We start from the raw sequence: 22,890 nt of genomic DNA, 5'->3' as shown, positions 1-22,890 counted from the left end.
TTTCAATTCCATTTTCTAGGGAAATATTTAAAGACTGTAAACATAGGCAAACTTCATCACATTGCACCATTAAAAGAAGCTTCTGGAAGCAGTGTTAAGAACAGGTTCAAAATGTTAAAATAAATTGAATAGATTGAAATACTAGTGATATTCTATATCCCTTATATAGAAAAAAATAGGGGGAACAAAGATTAAAATATAATGGGTAGATGGAAATACTAGTGTCAAAGAGAGGGACGGGTAAGGGGTATGGTATGTATGAATTTTTTCTTTTTTCATTTTATTTCTTTTTCTGAAGTGATTCAAATGTTCTAGTAAATGATCATGGTGATGAATATACTACAATGTAATGATATTGTGAGCCACTGATAGCGCACAATGTATGGAATGTTTGTATGTTAAAGAATGTTCGTGTTTGTATGTTGTTTTGGTTTGTCAATAAGAAAAAAAAAGAACAGGTTCAAAGGGATAGGAATGGTGGGAGGGGAGCAGGCATGGAAGGACAACATTGGAGGGAAAGAACTGCAATCATCTTAGTTAAGAGATGATACAGACTTAAGCCAAAAAGAGGTAAAATGACCCATGGTTTCCACCTAAAAATGGAGAAAAGTAAAGAATTCTGATGCTTTTGAATTAAATATCTGGATAAATAATAGTACCACCCATTGAAATAAAGAAAGCACGGTTTTTGCCCAATAAAACCCCAGAGGCATCAATCTGGAAAATGCAGTTCCAGTGGAGAGTAGAAGTGAGAGGTCATACTGAAAACAGAAAGATTACTGAACACCTATCTACTGTAGACTCAACTGTCACTTAGTTACGAAATTTCATTCTACTCTACTTAAAGATAATAAGTTAACCTGTTGTTCTTTTATGGATTTTGGTAACAGATAGGAGACTCCTAGGATCATGACAAATGACTATTACTCATGGGAAAAAAGCAGCATGATTGCATTGGTTCCCTGGACCCCTTGAGGACAACATGATATGAGTCCAAATGGAAACAGCACTCACAGGGACTTTGTGTCAAAGCTAAGGAATGCTAAGCTTGGAGAGTGAACCATTTTACCAAAAGCTGTAAGCAAGCCTGTTCTTTGTCCCAGAGAGAGATATTACCTCACCCCTCAAGACTGCTCACTGCACCCACAACCCTAAGAAATGGTTCAGGTAAAGAATGGTCAGGTCTTTGCGTTACTGGCATATCCTGCAAGACATCTAGAAATATGAGACCCATGGAGGACTGTCTCTTAGAACTGTCAGCAACCTAATTCATCCGCTGTATGACGCCAAATACAATACAGCTGGCATCCCGGCTGTCATAGTCAGGTTCATGTGTCAATTTGGCCAGGTGGTCTGTCTTTTGTTATGAGGACATTTTATAGAATTAAATCATGAGCACGTCAGCTACATTCACAGCTGATTCCATTTGTAATCAGCCAAGGGGAGTATCTTCTTTAATGAGCAATGTTCATTCACTGGAAATCATTAAGGAATTCAGAAAAGACAGGTTCTCTTTCTGGTTCGGCCGGCGAGTCTCTCCTGTGGAGTTCGTCCAGACCCTCCATCAGAGTCATCAGCTTCACAGCCTGCCCTACAGATTTTGGACTCTATGTTCCCATGGTTACATAAGACACTTCTTTAAATTTTATATTTATGAATAGTTTCTATTGATTCTGTGTCTCTGGAGAACCCTAACTAATACAACTTGGTATTAGGAGTGGTTCTTATGAAACAGAATCTTAACAATATGTTTTTATGAATAGTTTTCTACTCTGACTGGACTCAAAGGCACTAAGGACTCTGATTCCAGTAATCAGAATGGCAATGCCAATCCATGGAGTGAGTTGGTAAAAGAGATAGTCAAAATATCACCATTCGATTCCTCTAATGCTTCACTTGTACAAAGCCAGGCTCTGGGGATAATGTTTTTGACACTTTTATGGAGCTTTGTGGAAACAGTAAGTATAGAGATGTTGGCTGTTATTGTTAGATACACTGTATACATCAATGAGTGAAATGGATGGTCTTAAGGCTTCAAACGAGAAGCTTACGTGCTGACAGATGTAGACATTTCTGTGAGTGTCCTGAAGGTAAATCTTACTTTCTGTAGCTGTAGACTTGAGACCTCCAAAAATAAGACTCAAAATCTTATTGTTAGAGTAGCAACTTTACAACGTAAACCAAAATCTCAATCTTGCATGGTGTCTGCCATTAAGTGAGGCCATTGATTGGAAAGGAGTGGGAAAGTGAAAAAATGGGATGGTGACATATGGATTGATAGTGATCTCAGTGGCAAGGTAAAACCCTAGGTCATGCTGCGTCTTCTCCAGATAACCCTGTAATAGTCTCCCCTGAGGACAAAGCCTCCCCACCTCCAGTATGCCTTGAAGAGTTGGCCATCCAACCTCCACCTGAAGGGATCAGCCCTAGAGTGATTGATCCTGTTTCACCAGATGAAACTGCAAATGAATGCTCTGAAGCAAATGGCTTGGAAGATACTTCTAATTCTTTTTATGACCCACCCCCACCATCCCTCATTTCTTCCAGACCTATAATACACTAAAGCCCCAACAGGCCCCTAAAGGTGAGGTACAAATTATCACACATGAGGAGGTACATTATACTACAAAAGAACGGTGTGAGTTTTCCAATTCATATAGACAGAAATCTGGGGAATATGTGTGGCAATGCATTTTAAGGGTGTGGGATATTGGTGGGAGGAATATAAGGCTGGATCAGGCTCAATTTACGGATACGGGTCCTCTAAGTAGAGATTCCACATTCAGTGTTACAGCTCGAGGGATTAGAAAAGGCATTAACAGCTTGTTTGGATGGTTGGCTGAAACATGGATCAAAAGGTGGCTGACATTACCTGAAGTTGAAAACCAGAACTGCCCTAGATGAGGGGATCGAGAGGCTTAGAGAGATTGGAATGTTAGAGTGGATTTATCATGCAAAGCCTGCTCTTTTACATCCCAGGAATATCCAGAAGATGTACCTTTTACCAGAACAGTGAGAAATAAATTTGTGAGACTAGCGCCAAAATCCCTGAAGAGCTCTGTAGTTGCACTTCTCTGTAGGTCAGATATTACTGTGGGAACTGCTGTCACTGAGCTGCAATCCTTAAACACAATGGGGCTGACCGGATGCTGAGTTGGTAGAAGCCAGGTAGCAGCACTTAATCGCCAAAGACAGGGTGGATGTGGTTATTATAATAGACAGCAAACTCAAAGCAGGAGTCAAAATAATCTGACTCACAGAGATTTGTGGCATTGACTAGTTAATCATGGGATACCTAAAAGTACAATAGATGGGCAGTCTACTAAATTCTTATTTGAGCTGTATAAACAAAAGAGCTCTAGGTCAGTGAACAGAAGTCTAACTTGAATTACAAAAACACAAAGTCACGGCCCCTTAATCAATTTCCTTACTTGAGACAGTTACAGACCCAGAGCCCCTTGAATGAAGGGGATACCATATCACTTTAAGGAAGAACCCTGTTTTACTGCCACAAATCTATGCTGTTAATCTTCCTCCAAGCCTACCCCAAGGAGACTGACAGCCTGTTACAAGGGTAACTGTGCATTGGGGAAAAGGAAATGAACAGATATTTCGGGGATTATTAGACACTGTTTCAGAAGTGACATTAATTCCAGGGGATCCAAACCGTCACTCTGGTCCACCAAGCAGAGTGGGGGTTTATGGAGGGCAGGTGACCAATGGAGTTTTAGCTCAGATCTGTCTCACAGTGGGACCAGTGGGGTCCCAGACCTATTCTGCAGTTATTTTCCCAGTTCCAGAATACATAATTGGAATAGAGCAACTGGAAGAATCTCCACATTGGCTCTCTAACTGTGTAGTGAGGGCTACTATGGTGGGAAAAGCCAAGTGAGAGCCACTAGAACTGCCCCTACCTGGCAAAATAGTAAATCAGAAGCAATACCGGATTCCTGGAGGGACTGCAGAGATTACTGCCACTCTTAAGGACTTGAAGGATGCAGGGGTGGTGATTCCCACCACATCCCCATTCAACTCTTTTATTTGGCTTGTGCAGAAAACAGACGGTTCTTGGAGGATGACACGTGGATTACCGTTAGCTCAACCAGGTGGTAACTCCGATTGCAACTGCTGTTCCAGATGCTGTATCATTGCTTCAGTAAATCAATACATCCCCTAGTACCTGATATGCAGCTATTGATCTGGCAAATGCCTTTTTCTCAATAGGTGTTAGTAAGGACTACCAGAAACAGTTTGCTTTCAGCTGGCAAGGTCAGCAATATACTTTCACTGTCCAACCTCAGGGGTATATCAACTCTCCATTCTTATGTCATAATCTGGTCCGCAGGGACCGTGATCATTTCTCCCTCCCACAAGACATTACACTGGTCCATTATTTTGATGATATCGTGTTGACTGGATCTGGTGAGCAAGAAGCAGCACTCTAGAGTTACTTAGTAAGGCATTTGCATGTCAGAGGATGGGAGATAAATCCAACCAAAATAAAGGGAACTTCCACCTCAGTGAAATTTCTAGGTGTCCAGTGATGTAGGGCATGTTGAGATATCCCTTCTAAGGTGAAGGATAAGTTGCTGCATCTGGTCCCTCCTACGACCAAAACAGAGGCACAACACCCAGTTGGTCTCTTTGGATTTTGGCAACAACATTTTCCTCATTTAGGTGTGCTACTCTGGCCCATTTATCAAGAGGCCACAAAAGCTACTAATTTTGAGTGGGAACCTGAACAAAAGGAAACTATGCGACAGGTCCAGGCTGCTGTACAAGCTGCTCTGCCACTTGGACCATACGACCCAGCAGATGCAATGGTATTGGAAGTGTCAGTGACAAACAGAGATGCTGTTTGGAGCCTTGGCAGGCCCCTATAAGAGAATCACAACACAGACCCTTAGGATTTTGGAGCAAAGCCCTACAATCTGCTGCAGATAACTACTCTCCTTTTGAGAAACAGCTTTTGGCCTGCTACTGGGCCTTAGTAGAGACTGAACACATAACCTTGGGCCACCAAGTTACCATGAGAACTGAGTTGCCTATCATGAGCTGCGTGTTGTATGACCCACCAAACTATAAAATTGGGTGTGTGCAGCAGCACTCCATCATGAAATGGAAATGGTAGGTACGAGATATGGCCAGAGTAGGTCCTGAAGCACAAGTAACTCACATGAGGAAGTGGCCCAAATGCCCGTGGTCTCCACTCCTGCCACATTACTTTCTCTTTCCCAGACCAGAGCTATGGCCTCTTGGGGAATTCCTTATAGTAATGTGACTCAGGAAGAGAAAACTCAGGCCTGGTTTACACATGGTTCAGCACAATATGCAGGTACCACCCAAAAGTAGGCAGCTGCAGCACTACAACCCCTTTCTGGAGTGTCCTTGAAGAACAGTGGTGAGGGGAAATCCTCCCAGTGGGCAGAACTTCAAGCAGTGCACCTGGTTGTTCTTTTTTCTTGGAAGGAGAACTGGTCACAAGTGCGTTTCTATACTGACTCATGGACTGTTGCTAATGGTTTGGCTAGATGGTCAGGGAATTGGAAAGAACATAATTGGAAAATTGGTGACAAAGAGGTCTGGAGAAGTGGTTTGTGGATAGACCTTTCTGAGTGGGCTAAAAAGATGAAGATATTTATGTCCCATGTGAATACACACAAGAGGGTGAGTTCAGCAGAGGATTTTAATAAAGTGGATAAGATGACCCATTCTGTGGATACCAGTCAGCTTCTTTCCCCAGCAACTCCTATTATTGCCCAATAGGCTCATGAACAAAGTGGTCATGGTGGTAGGGATGGAGGTTATGCATGGGCTCAGCAACATGGACTTCCACTCACCAAGGCTGACCTGGCTACAGCCACTGCTGAGTGCCCAATCTGCCAGCAGCAGAGACCCACACTCAGCCCCCGATATGGTACCATTCCCTGAGGTGACCAGCCAGCTACATGGTGGCAGGTTGATTACATTGGACCACTCCCTTCATGGAAGGGGCAGCAATTTTTTCTAACTGGAATAGACACATACTCTGGATATGGGTTTGCTTTCCCTGCATGCAAGGCTTCTGCCAAAACTACCATCCGTGCACTTACAGAATGCCTTATCCATCGTCACAGCATTCCTCAAAGCATTGCTTCTGATCAGGGAACACACTTCACAGCAAATGAAGTGTGGAAACGGGCACATGCTCATGGAATTCTCTGGTCTTACCATGTTTCCCATCATCCAGAAGCAGCCGGATTGATAGAATGGTGGAATGGCCTTTTCAAAATTCAATTATGGTGCCAACTAGGAGGCAATACCTTGAAGGGCTGGGGTAATGTTCTCCAGGAAGCTGTGTATGCTCTGAATCAGCATCCGTGGTATGGTGCTATTTCTCCCATAGCCAGGATCCTTGGGTCCAGGAACCAAGGGTGAAAATGGCAGTGGCATCACTCACTATTACCCCTGGTGATCCACTAGGAAAATTTTTGCTTCCTGTCCCTGTGACCCACTATTTACTACTTTACATGACAGCTTTTCAGTCTCAGTAATTCACTCTACCAGAAAAGTTACTCCTTGGTATTCAACTCCAATATGCATACATTGTGTGTGTGTGTATATATATATATATATATATATATATATATACACACACACTAAAGATTTCTATTTTGAAAATTACCCTTTCACACCTCTTCACCTCCTAAATTGAGAAAATATCCAAATTTATAAAGGTTTTTATGTTTTAAAGCTTTATGTGGTTAGCATAAAACATACACATATTAGCAAAAGCATTTGTTTGACAATAAAAATGTATCTATGTGAGTACTCTTTTGGGTAGTTATAACACTGCATTCTAAAAACTGACATACCCGTTTATTTTATTTACACAATAACTTTAATTTACATAGAAATGATAGAGCATTTCAGGAACAAGTCTTAAAAACAATTCCTGCTGAATGACTGCTATAATAATCTTCTTAAGAGAGAAATAAACATAAACTAAAATGCCAGTTGTGAAACATATAGTAGCTCTCAGCTGAAGACAAAACTCAATATTCAGTAGGAAAACACACACAAAAAAAAAACAGAAGAGGCGGGCCGCGGTGGCTCAGCGGGCAAGGTGCTTGCCTGCTATGCCGGAGGACCTCGGTTCGATTCCCGGCCCCAGCCCATGTAACAAAAACGGAGAAACAGAATACAATAAAACAAGAAAATGTTTAAAAATGTTTCCCTTTCTTCCTTCCTTCCTTCCTTCTATCCTTCCTTCCTTCTCTCTGTCTTTCCTTTAAAAAAAAAAAAAAACAGAAGAGGCTTAGATTTAGATTGCTGGCTCAAGTCAAAATCTATTTCCTTAAAATTCCAATCTTAACCATATTAAACACGTTTATTAAGGCAGGCTCCCAGGCAGTAAAACTGAAAGGCACGCCATCTTCTGAGTCATCCTCTATGACCAACAATGACAGGGGGGAAACTAACTTTTGTTCAGAGCTTGTATGTCCAGCACCTGACAAGATGCTTTCCACAGGTCCTCACTAAAAGGAACTAGAGATCATACTGGTAATATAAGAATAAAATTAAGTTTAGCTTTCACACAAAACGGCACGGAATGGGAGAAACAAAAAAATTACTAAACAAAAGGCTGCAACACCAGCCCAGATCAGTTCCATGGTTGGGGGAGGGAGGGAACCTCTGACACAAGCTTGAGGAATGGCACCATTTCCTTATATGGAAAAAACAAGAAGGGGCCAGGATCACCCAAAGGTGGGGAATGGGACTCACATGGGTTAGCAAGACCTCTTGGATAGGTTGTAACCTCTGGGGTGCCCAGCCAATGGAGAAATGGAGGAGGAATCTACCTGTGAGGCTTAGGTAATATATGCTGCTGCCTCCTGTCATTTGGAGCACCACCCACCACATCTTGGTTGCTCGCCCATTTCTTGCAAGATAGGAAGTAAATTATTTTCTTCTCCACAATTGGGTGAGCGTTTATTCTCTTACTATTGGAAAGATGTTACTTTCCAATAGTAACATCAAGTACTAAGTTATTTCCAAAATTTAAATACAAACGTTTATTTGTTTTCTAAAAACTAGACAGTTACACAAGAAGTTACATTTTCTAAATTATAGTTACCAAAGTCTGAAGTTTTACCATGAAGATCAAAAAATTTACAACAGAATATGCCATGTATAATCTCTTTTTATCCAGTAATTTCAACATGATGCTTTAATAGTCTGAAACTTCTAGAACGTGTAAATTAGAATAAAAAGATAAATTGCTTAGCTTTACAAAGAAGAAAACTACCATTAACATAATATTCTCCTATCCTCCAATCAGAAAATAGAGGTCTTAATGTTTAAATTCCTGACATTAAAAAATTTTCTAAAGTACATAGATCTAAAATTTACACTTAATACTTTATATGCTTATATAATACAGTCATTTATTCAACAAATATTTATTGGATATCACGAAGACACAGAAGTTTCCCTCAAACTGTTTAATGGTATGCATAAAAAAATGATGTAATGCAAAGTGATAAGTACTATACACGAAATATACCAAACACATGTTTCAATTTACTTTCCTAATATTATTTTCCATTTTTAAATTTCTTTCCTTTTTTTTTTTATTTTATTTTTTGCATGGGCAGGCACCAGGAACTGAATATTTCCATATTTATTTTTAATTCAATTCTTAACCTTGCTAAATGGTACTCATCTTTAATGTCACCTTAACTCATTTTTAGAATAAGACAAGATCAGAAGTAAAAGTGAGTAGGAAGAAAGGAAGTTAGAAGAAGGTAAAAATATTTTGCAAAACAGAAGATAAGGGAAGGCTTTCTAAAGGTGGAGACTTCTGACCCCATACCTGAAGGTAGGTGGAGGTGGGGCACCATAACAAGGGAGGAAGGGCATTTCAAAGGGAGAAAACAATGTAAGATTAAAGTATCCAATGTGAATGAAGAGCAGCAAATTGGTTAGCTTCAATCTGAAGGTATGGATCAGAGATGAAAATTATGGAATACAGATAAAAAGACAGGTCTCCATATGCATTAAATAATGAACACCAAAAACACTCATTCACTGTGAAAACTGTGTCATTATTGGTATATAATTTGAACTAATACAACTCACTCTGAAGATATAGGAAATGAAATTCATTTTGTGGCCAATCTTCAACAGTGAATTATCAATGAAACCAAATATTCAAAATACGACATCTTGCATGAAGCAAGGTGGCATACAGCAAATGCTTAATATCCAGATTTTCCATCTCTAACACCTGAGACTTCTGCTGTGTTATTTTTCACTAGGAAAATATGTTTACTTTTGATCAGTATATTGGTGAAGAAAGGGATTAGCACTGGAAACGGAGAGGTCCACTAATGCAAATTTGAAAAATGTTATATTTGAAACCTAAAAGGTGTGATTTGGGGTGACACTTGGGGCCAAGTCCATCATGAAAACCAGTGTGAATGCAAACACACAGGAGATGGTAATCCAGATAACACAGAATATCATAAATATAAAACATATACACACATTAAAATGAGAACTCAAAAAATATTTTGATTCTCATGGAGTAAGGACCACCAAGACCTTACTGTGACCCTCCATATGTCCAAAGAACTAGTAGGAGATCCTAGAAGAAAGGAATTACTCATGCATGGGATGATCTAAAAGTACAGACTGATTGGATTTTGATAAAGATGCTATTGGAGGACACAGGTTGAGAGCAAAAAGTCACATGCCAGAAAGAGCAAGTTATGTTTATAAAAACAGCAAACTAAGTGAGCTAGTACACATGACTTACAGGAAGGAATGAAAGGCAGGCCCCATCTAAAAATAAACAAACAAACAAACCAAGCCCTTTCCTAGGAATATATAGTACAATTATTCTATAGTCAAAATAGTACCAGTTTGCAGCATATAAGTAATTTGTGTGGAAATGGGCAAACTTTTTTAATGTTCAGCAAAAATTATTCTGAGCAGTGAACATATTTAAGTTACAAATTTTGGACATTTGCAAGAACTGAGAAGGATTTGAGATTTACCCTACTAGCAAGCTAACAAGTTAGCCTGCCACAGTTTCACGGTCATTGCCAACAGATACAAAATTCCTGGGTAACAAAGGACTTTGTTGCTAAGGGTACAGCAGGCAGCAAGAGCTTCATATTTTCATTTGTCCCTCTTGTCCCTCAAGTCTCAAGAGGTTGATGTGGAGCAGTCAGGTAGATGCCGAGTTCCCAGTGGGGTTATATCACAGTTAAGGAACCTCAATCTTAAGAAATCCAATTTCACAAAGGGGCTGCTATCAAAACCCTCCATCCTTTTCTACCAGAGAAGACATTATCCTCATTATCTTGGAAAGCCAACAAATCTGCCCTCTTTCCTTGAGGGAGACATTGTCTCTGTCTTCCAAAGCTCTTTCCTAAATAAATGTCCAAGAAAAGATAGTCAAAAGAAAATGTTAATGCCTTTGCTCTGAGACATACAAAAATGTGAAAGATCCATGGAAAATTGTCTCCCAGCAAATATAAACTAAGTTTCATATGTTCTTCATGCTATTATTTAACCACGCAGTTCATTTTGGCTACTTTATTACAGAGCCAAAAAGGAATATAGAAACTTCAGCTTTTCCTTAGAAAAAGTGAAGTAGCTGTCTAGTTATCATATTGAACAAATGTATCCATGTGCATTCTAATAAAAATAAGGATCTAATACAACACAGAATAAGTAAAACTTTTGGCTTCAACAAAGCATACATCTAAATGATGAACATTTTCAAAGGTTCCTACCAGCAATATCACAAGATATCTACTATCACAAGGCCTAATTCTTTAACAAGTTATAGCTAAGTAGGTTAGACTCAGTTTATTAGCCCTAATATCAACCTTCTTCACGTAGATAAGGACTTTAAAGAACATTCAATCCTCCTGACACAGTAGAAGATTCAATCTCTTAAGATCATTAAAAATATTAAAATTAAGATATGGCATGAATTTATATTCCTATCTAACAACTCACTGTAAAATATGAAGGTCATGGAAAGGATATGTGTGCCAGTTTGAAAGTATTATGTACCCCAGAAAAGCCACATTTTTATACTGATTGAGTAGGCAGCGTTTCTTTTAATTCTGATTCAATACTACAGGTTGGACTCTTGATTAGATTATCCCACAGAGACATGGCACGCCCACTTGTGGGTGTGACCCTTTTGATTAAATGAAGATGTGACTCGACCCATCCCAAGTGGGTCTTGATTAGTTTACTAGAGTCCTTTGAAAGAGGAAACACTTTGGAGAGAGATAGAAAAGACAGAATAGACCTAGCCAGCAAAAACTTCAGAGCAGAGGTAACACAGATGCCAACACTTGGAAAACAGAGACAGGGATGTTTGGAAATGCTTGAAGCCCTACAGGCATTGCCATGAGATGTTAAGCAAGCCAGAACCTGAACAAAGCCAAGGGAAGTCAAGAGATGAAAGCCAGCACTGGAGAAGCAAAGTGAGGAACCCTCTCAGAAACAGAGGCTAAAAACAACAGAGCCCAGAAGCAACAGATCAGCAGATGCCAGCCACATGACTTCCCAGATGACAGAGATATTCTAGACCCATTGGCCTTTCCTGGATTAAGGATCTTTCTCTGGATGCCTTGGTTTGGACATTTTCATAGGCTTAGAACTGTAAACTTATAACTTACTAAATTCCCTTTATAAAAGCCACTCCAAATTGGGTAAAATGCATTCCAGCAGTTTGCAAACTAAAACAATATGTCTGCATCAAAACATAAATTTTTAAACTGAAAAAATATTTCTGACATAACCATTAAAAATAAACAAAAGAAGGCAAAAACCTTTTTTAGAAATTACTTTTTGGAGAAAGAGTGTATGAACTGAGTCAGCTTCAAAACCTTTATTCTGAGTATTCAAAACTGGAAAAAACAATATTAAAAGAATATATATATGGCCATACCTCTCCTAGAGCCTCATATCTTTTCTGGTTCCATCTGTGTAAATCTTCCCGGTAGTTAAAAACAAATGGTTCCCCAGTTTTTATGTGTCTTAACTGCCCCTCTAGAAAATAAACAAATGATATAGTTACAATTCAAAGTACATTTATAATGATAAGGAAAGTGTAAGAAATAAAGTCCGACAAGAATTTAAAATAACTTTCTCAGAACGGCTTTATTAAATTACATTAGATTTTTTTCTTCAAATGTCAGTATGATGTAAACCTATATATAGTAAAAAAGAATGGTCCTCAAGTACTGAAAAATTATGTTTCTCAATCTTTATATCTCCAATCTAAAGCAAGTTAACAATATTTGAAGGCCTATTATATATACAGATCTCTTTTAGCTACTAGCATGAACCAGGTCCCAGTCCTCACAAAGCTTTGAGACTACTTGAAGAGGCAAAACATAAATATTTAAAAGTTATGCAACTTTTCAGGAAATTAAATAAGAAAGGCAATTCCTGTGGACTATAGAGTAGGTTCAGAAGGTTGCAGTGAGATTTTTCAACTAAGCTTTGAAATATGAGTCGGATTTCAAATGGAAATTGGGGAGAGGCAATGAGTTAACAAATAGGTTTGGACAGCAAAGTAGATTCACTCAATTCAGAAATTTTAACTAATAATGACTAGGCTCTATTAATAATTACAAGGGTAAAAGCAATCAAAAGGCGCAAGCAAAGCAGAGAGAAGTCTGGGATATTCTGGGTATTTTTCAAGCTCCTTCTTTCCACACTGTTTACACACATTCTGGTCCAGAGTAGTAGGGGTTTCTAAGTAAGGTGTATAAATTAACCTCACACATCAGTGAGCATTTGATTATAAAATATCTCCAATTTGTATGCCAGAGAGTTTTACTGCTTATATGTTAGTCTTCAGAGAAACATACCTCACATATTCAGAGTGTAGGTTTGTTTACCATAAGCAACACTAAACCAGAGAAATCCTGCTCACAGCAAATACTAGTCTGCATTTACTAAAAGGTTTAATTATCAGTATGTTTACAATGAGAATAGACCAGGCTATCTGTCTTTGCTTCCCCCAAGAACATTCCCCTGGAAATCAGAAGAGAAATAGAGCTTGGGCCAATTGCTTTAACCTCCACCCTCAACCCAAGGCAACATAAAAAAAAAAAAAATCGTGAAGAATAGGTAAGAAGTTCAAATAACAGTGAGCAATCCAGTTTGACAGAAACAGATTACTGAGCCAAACTGAATAATTTAAGTTTGGAGGTAAGGTTAGGATCAAATAGTAGAAGGCTCTAAATGATTAAATACTAGGCTTGAACTTTATCCTAAGGATAAAAAAATTTCAAACTCACAAGAAAGTGTTTGGAGGCAAAGGACAGACATGATCAAACCTACAAGGATTAGTATTCTATTTTCACCAAATGAGGAAATACAGGAGTAGATGAGAAAAACATGAAAAGAAAGTTATGGCACTGAAACTGACTCCAGGAAGCATATTACTCCAAGTAACAAAACTTCACTATTTTTATGAATCCATTTTGCCACATATAAAAATGGATATTTTTAATATTTGAAAAATGAGGACAAATTCTTCTATATAATGTTCATTAATATTATCAATGTAAGATCACTGTAACACTTCATTTTGGCCAGATGATGACTTATAAATTGAAGATGTACCTATGTTTATCTTTCTAGGAGAGACAAATTCCTATTTTAAATACCAGTACAAATAGACTGATAGACTCTAAAACTCATAGTTTTGACTAAAGCAGCCTTAAAGGTATGACAGATAATAATGTGTAATGTCACTGCAGCTGAACTCTGGAAATGTCTTTCCTGTGAGACTGCTGTGTAGAAGGGGGCTGACTTGCCTAGCTAGTAAGTGACTTTAATACACTACTTGTATATGCATCACAAATGTGAGCTGTTTTTTTTAATTCTCTACTCATTGTAGACATAATAATTCTCAGGAAGTGACAGAAATTTTTATTCTTTTGGAAAAATGGGCCGCATAAAAAGCCGACTATGCTTCCCGAAGAAGCACAGTCGTATAACTATGATATAACTAATGATAAAATAAAAAAGGAATGAGGTCAAAGAAAGGAGGCATTCTTATCCAAAAAAGTCATATCTGGATTACTTATGTAACAGTCGTATTTGCAAATTTGACATGTCTCAAAGTTTTAGAAAATCTCTCCTGCATCTGCCAAACGTCTGATTTAAGTTTTAGCCTAAGTCCCTTACAATTGCTTGCAAAGTTTCTTGTGTATGCCCAAATGCACAAATTCTAGGGAGTGGGTCCACAAACTTTATAAGCTTTTCAGTGAAGTCTAGACCCAAAACAGTCTATCACTGCTTTAGATAGAATAATCCATGAAAAGTATTTATGACACCTTTTGGCATGTAGTAAGAGTTCATTAAATATTAGTTATCATGGACGATCTTAGATTCAAACTCCAATGGTCTGCCTCCAAGTATGATTATTTTTTGGTGAACCTATGCTACCTCCTCATAATGGTGCACCAGGAAACAAGAGTGTATGAAGGTAAAAGGGAGAAACCTTCATGTTTTTCATCTTATGTAATTTCAGCAAGTGGAAAATGGTTAAATGAACACTTTAAGCACAAGAAAGAGTATTTGAAAAGACAAAGATTTGAATGCACAAGGTAATAATAGATGGATGCAGAAACAAGGAATGTACTCCTCTTAGTTTTTTTATTAGAGTGAATTTTGTGTCCAAATTCATCTTTTTCCCAATTAAGAACTTTTAAAATCCTTCCATCAGCCAATAAAAGGCTATGTTTCAAAGTCACCTTAAAGGGTTTTTGTCATTATAAGCCTGAAAAAGAAGCTCCTGAAAATATTAAGTTAGAATTTTCCTTTTAGGGATTTAATATTGAGACCCTAATTTCCTTTTTTTTAAATCCTCACCTCTTTGAAAATGTATTCAACATTGGCCCTGAATTCAAAGATGAACTGTAGCATGCTAAAAATAAGACACTTAGTGACATTCTCTACACAAAATACAAGCATCTTTCCCTAATGGTGTTAGTCTATACCTATGCAAAAGAATATCCAGGATATTTTTTAAATAAATGGTGGGTGTGTGCTAGGCATATGTGTACGTGAAGGTGTATCCATGAACGGGCACATGCCCATGCAAGGCTGTAGGAATGTACAAAAGTGTGTAACTGCAGGGTATGGGCAAGCTAGGGTGTACAATATGTGCAAAGGTATGTGTGTGTATATATATCTGATGGGAAAGACATACAAGTGTATTGCTCTTTTGTTTTTTACTATAGCAAATGTTTAAGAAAGATGAAATACAGACTTCAATGAAAACTAATGTCCTTTATCAATAGAGAAAATACATGTTCTATAATTTACCCACACTATCTACACATATCTAGAAAGAATCTAGTAATCACTTCCAAGAAATAAAAGCAACATTAGCCTCACTGCACATTTGATTCTGTTAATTGAAATAAAAAGAAATTTAAAAACATTAAAAACCAAAAATATTATTAACTATATATATTTTAGCTGGAAATATTCTTTATAAAGAAGCATGAACATTAATATCAGACAAAAGATTAAAGTTTCTAATAGTACCACTTTAAAACTCCCTTAACATACTTGTACATGGGGATTGTCACTCTAAGTCCTAACATCTATAGCTGATTTCATAAAGGGATAGCCATTAACACAACAATGACACGTCACCAGTTCAGTTGATGCAGAGCAACAAATAGAAAGCCACAACTCAAATGTTTCCTAGACTGTCATATCATTACCCTTCAAATACAGGTGTGTTATTAATCCAGTGAATCATAAATCTTTGTCCCAGAAAGATCCTTGCAATCTAGGGCATGGTTCTCCCAAACCCCAGATGTAAAGCTTTTATTTTATTCAAAACTTAATTAATAAATTTTAAAACAAGTCTGTTGCCCCAGAAACATGGAAAATTGACTATTATGCTTTAAAGTAATATCAAAGACAATTATTGCCAGTCACTTCATTTTAAACAACATATGAAACAGTAGCATCTTTCTATATAATTAAATAGGAGTTCCAATTGGATACCAGTGAGTTGAATGCTCAAGGCTGAAATGAATAAGTTGAATTAAATTCATGTCCATCAGTTTATGCAATTTGACAACTATGGGAAATTGTAACTTGGTCCTTTCACTTGAGTGAAGGATTTCACCATGCAGGGATAAATGATTATTTCTCAGAAGAAATAACAAAGCATTCTAGCTGGCCATTAAAAGTAGCAAATAATACCTGTTCTATGAATCTAGAGCATTTTAAATAAATCTTGTATACGTGATACACCACTTACTTTCATTAAAAGCATATTCAAATCCTTCCAGAGTATCAGGAAAATCAAGAGGTGGTTCATCCTTTTTCATTAGTTCATCCAAATCTATTCTAGATAATAAATCTGGAAAAGAAAATGATATGAAATTTAATGATATTCAGTTTCATAGTTAATAACAAAGGTTACATTTTGTATTATTTTGCTCCATTAGCATAATTTTTATGTGTTGCCTTAATTAATGGTGATATTAAATTTCTACGTTCATGAAATGCTATATTATGATCACGTAAAATATTAACACAGAATAAGTATTTTCAAAATCATAATTCTCAAAACAATCACAACTCAGATTATATGTATTCTAAATTATTAACTTCCCTTCAAAATAGACAGCTATCAATTTGTACTTTATTAATCTAATTCTATAGCTTTAAAAGTTTCAGACATTAATATTATTTTATAAGGTCCATTAAATCTTACATATAAATGAAACTACTGTTTATGAATGAGGGAACCTACTTGAATCTAAATAGTAGCATTATAGCATATTATTCAGTTTTTAGGGGAAAATCACTGTATTAAAATAAAACACACTAACTGGAGAAAACTGGTTAACACAAAGCAGTTTCTATTTCTTGCTGCATTTCACTTCATACAATTTTAAAATATCAAGTATTTTCAATAAACATTTTTGAATAATATTAGATGTACAGAAAAGTTTTAAGTACAGAGGGCTCCTGTATACCCCTCACCCATTGCCCCCTATAATTAACATCTTATATTACCATGTACATTTGTCAAACTATGAAACCAATATAGGCTTACTTTACTAGTTAGTATTACTATTTACATTTTACTATAATAATTTACTATTAATTACTATTAACTAAAACCTAGGCATTGTTCAGATTTCACCAGTTTTTCCTTATTGTTCTTTTGCTGTTCCAGGATCCCATCCAGGATGCCACACTGCACATAGTCATCAAGTCTCTCTAGTCTCCCCTGGTCCACGACAATTCTCAGCCTTTCCTTCTTTTTGACACTGACAGTTTTGAGGAGTACGGGTCGGGTATTTTGTAGAATGGCCTTCAACTTGGATTTGTCTGAAATTTTTTCCCATGATTAGAAATATAAGTTTTTGGAAAGGATACACAGAGGTTAAATGTCCTTCTTAATCACATCATGCCAGGGGAACATGATATCCACAAGACATGGCTGGTAATATTAAGCTTCATCACTTCATTAGGGTTTTTGCTTGGCTTATCCACAATAAAGTTACTATTTTTTCCCTTCCAGAGTCTATTCATTGAAGTGAATAGACTGGAAGTCACTAAGTCTGGCCTACTCTTAAGGGGGAGGACAGGAATTAAGCTCCAGCTCCTGCAGTGAGAATATCTACATATATTATTTGGAATACTTCTATAGGGAAGATTTGACCCCCTTATTTACAGATTTATTCAATCATTTATTTATATCAGTGTGGACTCATGAATATTTACTGTGTGCTTTGGATTACAATCCAATGCTACATTATTTTATTCAAATTTTTCCAGCCTCAGCCACTGGATGCTGTGCTAGTTTGAAACTGCTGTGTACCCCAGAAAGGCCACATTCTTTTAATCCTAATCCAAGACTGCGGGGAAAGCCATGTTCCTTTAATCCTAATCCAGTATTACAAGGTGGGACCTCTTGATTAGATTGTTTCCATGGAGATGTGACCCATCTCATTGTGGGTGTGGCCTTTTGATTAAATAGAGATATGACCCCGCCCATTCAAGATGGGTTTTAATTAGTTTACTGGGGTTCTTAAAAGAGCCAACCCAAAAAACAGAGAATGCAGATGCTTGGAGACAGACAGAAAGAGCTCAGAGAGGAGGCCACTGGAACCATGAGCTGAAAGCAATGAAATCTGGAAGCAAAGGACCAGCAGACGTCATCATTTGCCTTCCCTTGTGACAAAGAAACCCCAGATGCTACCTTTCCTCCGAGAAAGTATCTTCTTGTTGGTGCCTTAATCTGGACATTTGCATGGTTTTACAATTACAATTTATAACTTAATGAATGACTCCCCTTTAAAAATGTCAATCCAGTAGCTTTAGCAAACTGAAAAAGATGCTCTATCAGTTGGCTCATGTGTCCCTTTTACTTGCCCTGATCTTTAAATCTTTTGAGCACTTCCTTACTTTCTGTTACTACAGGATACCCCAGATTCATCTTATATTTTCCCTACCTCTGTCCTAGAATCAGCCTGCCAACAGGTTTTAACAAAATCTTTTAAGTTCATATTAAAGGATAAGGCAGAAGTTCTCACTACAGGTCATCATAAAGTCATATCCAAACTAAGGGAAAAAAAGTTAACTCCAAATTTATTCAATTCCAAAGAGAAGTGAAATCATTCTTGATAAAGCAACAAAAATATCTTGGGTATTGAGTTTTCTATTCAGTACTTACCAAGTCAGCTCTTCAAACTGCTCTATCCAGAATTTAGAAACAAATGTTTAAAATGGGAAAAAAAAAAGGAAAGAAAGAATTTAGAGACAAGAGAAATTCACTGCTTCCAGGCAGGAAGAGGCCTAATGTTGCTAAAATAAGTTTTTTGGGGCCCCTAAAAATGGAAGGGTAAAGAACAAAAAGTGAGAGATACTATGGAGAGAGTTGAATGAGTGGCTTTTTATTAATCAGATTTTTAAAATAAAATGCACAATCTGATTAAATATATAAACCTCAACTCCCATACAAAAATATATTATCTTCACATAAAAAGTTTTCAATTTCTCTACTAAAACAGAAATATCACATAATATTCATGCTGAGCTAAACAAAGGAAAGGGACATATCCTGCAAGTTCCTGATTCATTAGTAAAGCTCTGAATATTATGTAAAACTTTGCAAAAGAGAGTAAAGACAGAAGATTTTTTTAAATATCAAAAACTGACTTAGAAGATTTCCATTTTCTCCTTCCAATGAATTGAGGTTCCAGGGCAAAATCAGGTGTCTTCACTTCAAAGTCCATAGTCCAAACTTAGAAACCTTTTAACCAGACACATAGAAACCATCGAATACATTAAGCAGATATATTATGTCTAATAGACATTTTCTCTTTCAATCAGCTCAGATCATATAACATCACTGAACAGCTATATATCACTTTAAAGATTTCAAAGCACTTTCCCAACATTACCTCATTTGATCATCACTGGCTTTCAGACAAGGAAATGAGCTCAGACAGGTAAAATGGCTTACCAAAAATTATAGCTAAATAGTAAGTGGAATTAATAGAATAAACATACTTCCTAATCTCTAACTCAGCACTTTTGAAGTCACCGTATTTACTGTATATGCCATATCAATCTTAAAATATTCTGTCCCCTCTACCCTTCCCCCATTTACAAGTTCACTATTATGAATTTTTTAAATGTACTTTTGCTTTCCTCAAAATGTTCCAACTAAATAAAAAGGCATTCTTAAAATGCTCTGCCAATTAAAGAACCTGATAAAGACTTTTTTCAACAGCATTGATAAAACATGTAGAAACTGTCAAATATATATATATATATATATATTGCTTTGTAAAAGGAAATCAGCACTGTGTAGTTGTATTTTCAGACATTAGGTTCCAAAGTCAGTGTATTAGCCAAAAATCAAGCATAATAAAAAAATTCTATTGAAAATACCTTCAATTACCTATAAAGTATAGAATAGTCGAATCCATAAAATCTAAATATGCATTAGATGTGACAACCCTGTTTTTTCTAGAACATGCCCCTGGTGATTAATGTGACTCTGCAACTAGAATTCTAAACCTCAGCTAAACATACACAACAACTGCATAAAAATAACATTTGACATCTTTATTAAAACTCAATGAGATAATTAGGTATTTAAAACATAATAAGAATTTTGCTTCTGGCCATAATAGAGTAACAGGAACTGTGTATTTTCTATTCTCAAACAACAAGAAAACAGGAGACTGCATGTAAGACAACAGTTTTCAAAGACTTCAGACCTAAGGACAGGATTGTACTCATTGAGAGAAAGGAAACAAAGAAAGCTTATTGCCTTGAGGCAGTTTAAGGCACAGAAAGATGGAGGAACCCAAACAGAGTATGAGGGTCTTGCTGAGTTGAGGAGATAAAGATCAGAGTTTGAGTCATCCAAGGTGACCAGATTTGAAAGCAGATAATAAAAGCAGAAGAATCGTCTCAGAGAGAAAGAATTCTAAACAAAGCTACAGTGGGATTCTCTTATGAGTACTGAACCATTTACATAGTACAAAAAATTACCCAAGAACAGAAAACGTGGAAAGTAGAACAATTCCCGAAGTACAAACATAAGGCTACAGATAGCTTGTTGTCCCATCAGGCAGAGGGGAAAGACCTGGTAATATAAGAGGCATCAGATAAAGCTGTCAGTGGGGTATCACCTAAGTAGTAGGGCTGACTAGGTCTTAGGAAAACAAAACAAAACAAAATATTCAGCACCAAATGATTCTTTATAGGACTATAACAAAATCTAGCACCCAAACATGGAAAATACACAATATCTAGTAATTACCCAAAATTACCAGGCATGCAAAGAAGAGGAAAATATCTATAAGCAACGGGGAAAAAATAAACAAAAACTGAAGAAGAAATTAGAAAGATGATAGAATTAGCAAGAAAGGATATTATAAATCTTTTTTCATTATGGTCCATGTGTTTAAAAAGGCAGAAAAAAACATGAACACAACTGAAAAATGGAAGACATATTTCCAACTTTTACAGATGAAAAATACAATATCTAAATTTAAAAAGTAGACTGTCAGGATATAATGAATTAAAATATAATAGAGGCCTTTGCACTATCATGATGCCTCACCATCTAAGACCCTATTATTAAGTCCTTAAGCGACCATCCTTGACACCTGCTTATAAAATATTTAAACAGCTTTTCCCTCTCTTCCCCACATACTACCCAAGTTTGTACCTCCACAGAAGTCAAATACAAACTCCCTGTATTAGTCAGCATTCTCTAAAAGAACCAACAGGAGATATCTGTAAATACGAGATTTATGAAAGTGTCGCATGCAACAGTGGGAATGGAAGAATCCAAAGTCCATAGGGCAGGCTGTGAAGTGGCTCCGATGAAGGGTCTGGATGAACTCCACAGGAGAGGCTCTTCTTCAGCACTGCTAGCTGAAGAAGCAGTGCAAAAAAGTCTCTCTTCTTCCATAAAAGTCTTTAACCAACTGGATTATCTTTTCGGTGGCAGACAAGCCTTAGTTGATGGCAGATATAATCAGCCACAGATGCAATCAATGGACTGATGATTTACTATACCAGCCTTCTGGTTTATCAGCCAGCCATGAAATATTCTTGCAGCAATAGTCAGGCCAGTGCTTGCCTGACGAGATAACTGGGCATCATCACTTGGCCAAGCTGACACCAGAAACTAACAAGCACAATTCACCCTTGTCAACTTGACAGCTATACACATGACCTTGAAACATGCTTAATTTCCAAATAGAGCACGATAACAGACATATGTTTTGCCTAACAACACTCAACTGTCCTGTAAAAAACTGTAAATGCACTGCATCTTGTACGGTATAAGCCTATTAGGTAACAGTCACTCTTAAACTTCATATCCTATGAATTAAGTACTATAACATGAACAACACAACTTATGTCATGAGAGAAGAGGAAAATAAGATATTTGTTTATGTACAAATGCAAACACACTCATAAAACAGAGAGGAAATATTCATACCATCACAGTCCTCATTTCTGAAAATGGTCAGGTGGTCACAGTTCATATGTCTCACTACCTTCTTCCATTACCCATTCCATGTTCCCTTTACTCTCGGCAAGCATTTCAGCTGGCCATGGTTCTTTGCCATATCCGGAGTATGGGTCTATTCTAGATAGAACAAACTGCTACCCTATTCATGACAGAAGTGGTACAATGTAAACAACCTGCCACCAGGGAGCAGGCTGATCACCTTGGGGGATGGTGCCATACTAGGGACTGAGGATGCATCCTTGCTGCTGGCAGACTGGGCACTCAGCAGTGGCTGTAGCCAGGTCAGCCTTGGTGAGTGAAAGTCCATGTTGTTGAGCCCATGCATAACCTCTATCCCTACCATGCCCACTTTGTTCATGAGCCCATTGGGCAATGGCAGGATGACTTGTATTCACAGAATGAGTTATCTTATCCTCTTGATTATAAAAACCTTCCTCTGCTGAAGTCACTCTCTGGTGAACATTCACATGGGACACAAATATCTTCATGTTCTTTGCCCACTAAGAAAGGTTTATCCATATACCTATTCCCCAGACCTCTTTGTCACCAATCTTCCAATCACACTCCTTCTAAGTCCCTGACCATCCAGCCAAATCATTAGCAACACCCAAGAGTCAGTATATAAATGCACCTCTAGTCAGTTCTCTTTTCAAGCAAAATGAAGAACCAGGTGCACTGCTCAAAATTCTGCCCACTGGGAGGATTTCCCCTCACCACTGTCCTTTAAGAACATCCCAGAAAGAGGTTGTAGTGCTGCAGCTGTCCACTTCTGGATGGTCCCTGCCTATTGTGTAAATCAGGCCCAAGTTTTCTCTCCC

At 37.4% G+C, this 22,890-nt stretch overlaps 1 protein-coding gene across 9 annotated transcripts in view; it reads right to left on the bottom strand.

Moving 5' to 3' along the window:
- The window catches only part of ARB2A (ARB2 cotranscriptional regulator A), a 545,745-nt gene that overhangs the window by 456,958 nt on the left and 65,897 nt on the right, over positions 1 to 22,890 (bottom strand). For all 9 annotated transcript variants that reach the window (XM_077139148.1, XM_077139150.1, XM_077139149.1 and 6 more), the window contains 2 exons: positions 16,313 to 16,414; positions 11,960 to 12,060 (listed from right to left, as the gene is read on the bottom strand). In XM_077139148.1, coding sequence (XP_076995263.1) covers positions 11,960 to 12,060; positions 16,313 to 16,414 — 203 coding nt within the window. The remainder of the gene's footprint in view (positions 1 to 11,959; positions 12,061 to 16,312; positions 16,415 to 22,890) is intronic.

The sequence above is a fragment of the Tamandua tetradactyla genome, chromosome 21 (genome assembly GCF_023851605.1).
Source record: "Tamandua tetradactyla isolate mTamTet1 chromosome 21, mTamTet1.pri, whole genome shotgun sequence".
Taxonomy (NCBI): domain Eukaryota; kingdom Metazoa; phylum Chordata; class Mammalia; order Pilosa; family Myrmecophagidae; genus Tamandua; species Tamandua tetradactyla.
The sequence above is the reverse complement of the archived record's forward strand: the minus strand, read 5'-3'. Positions and strand labels throughout refer to the sequence as shown.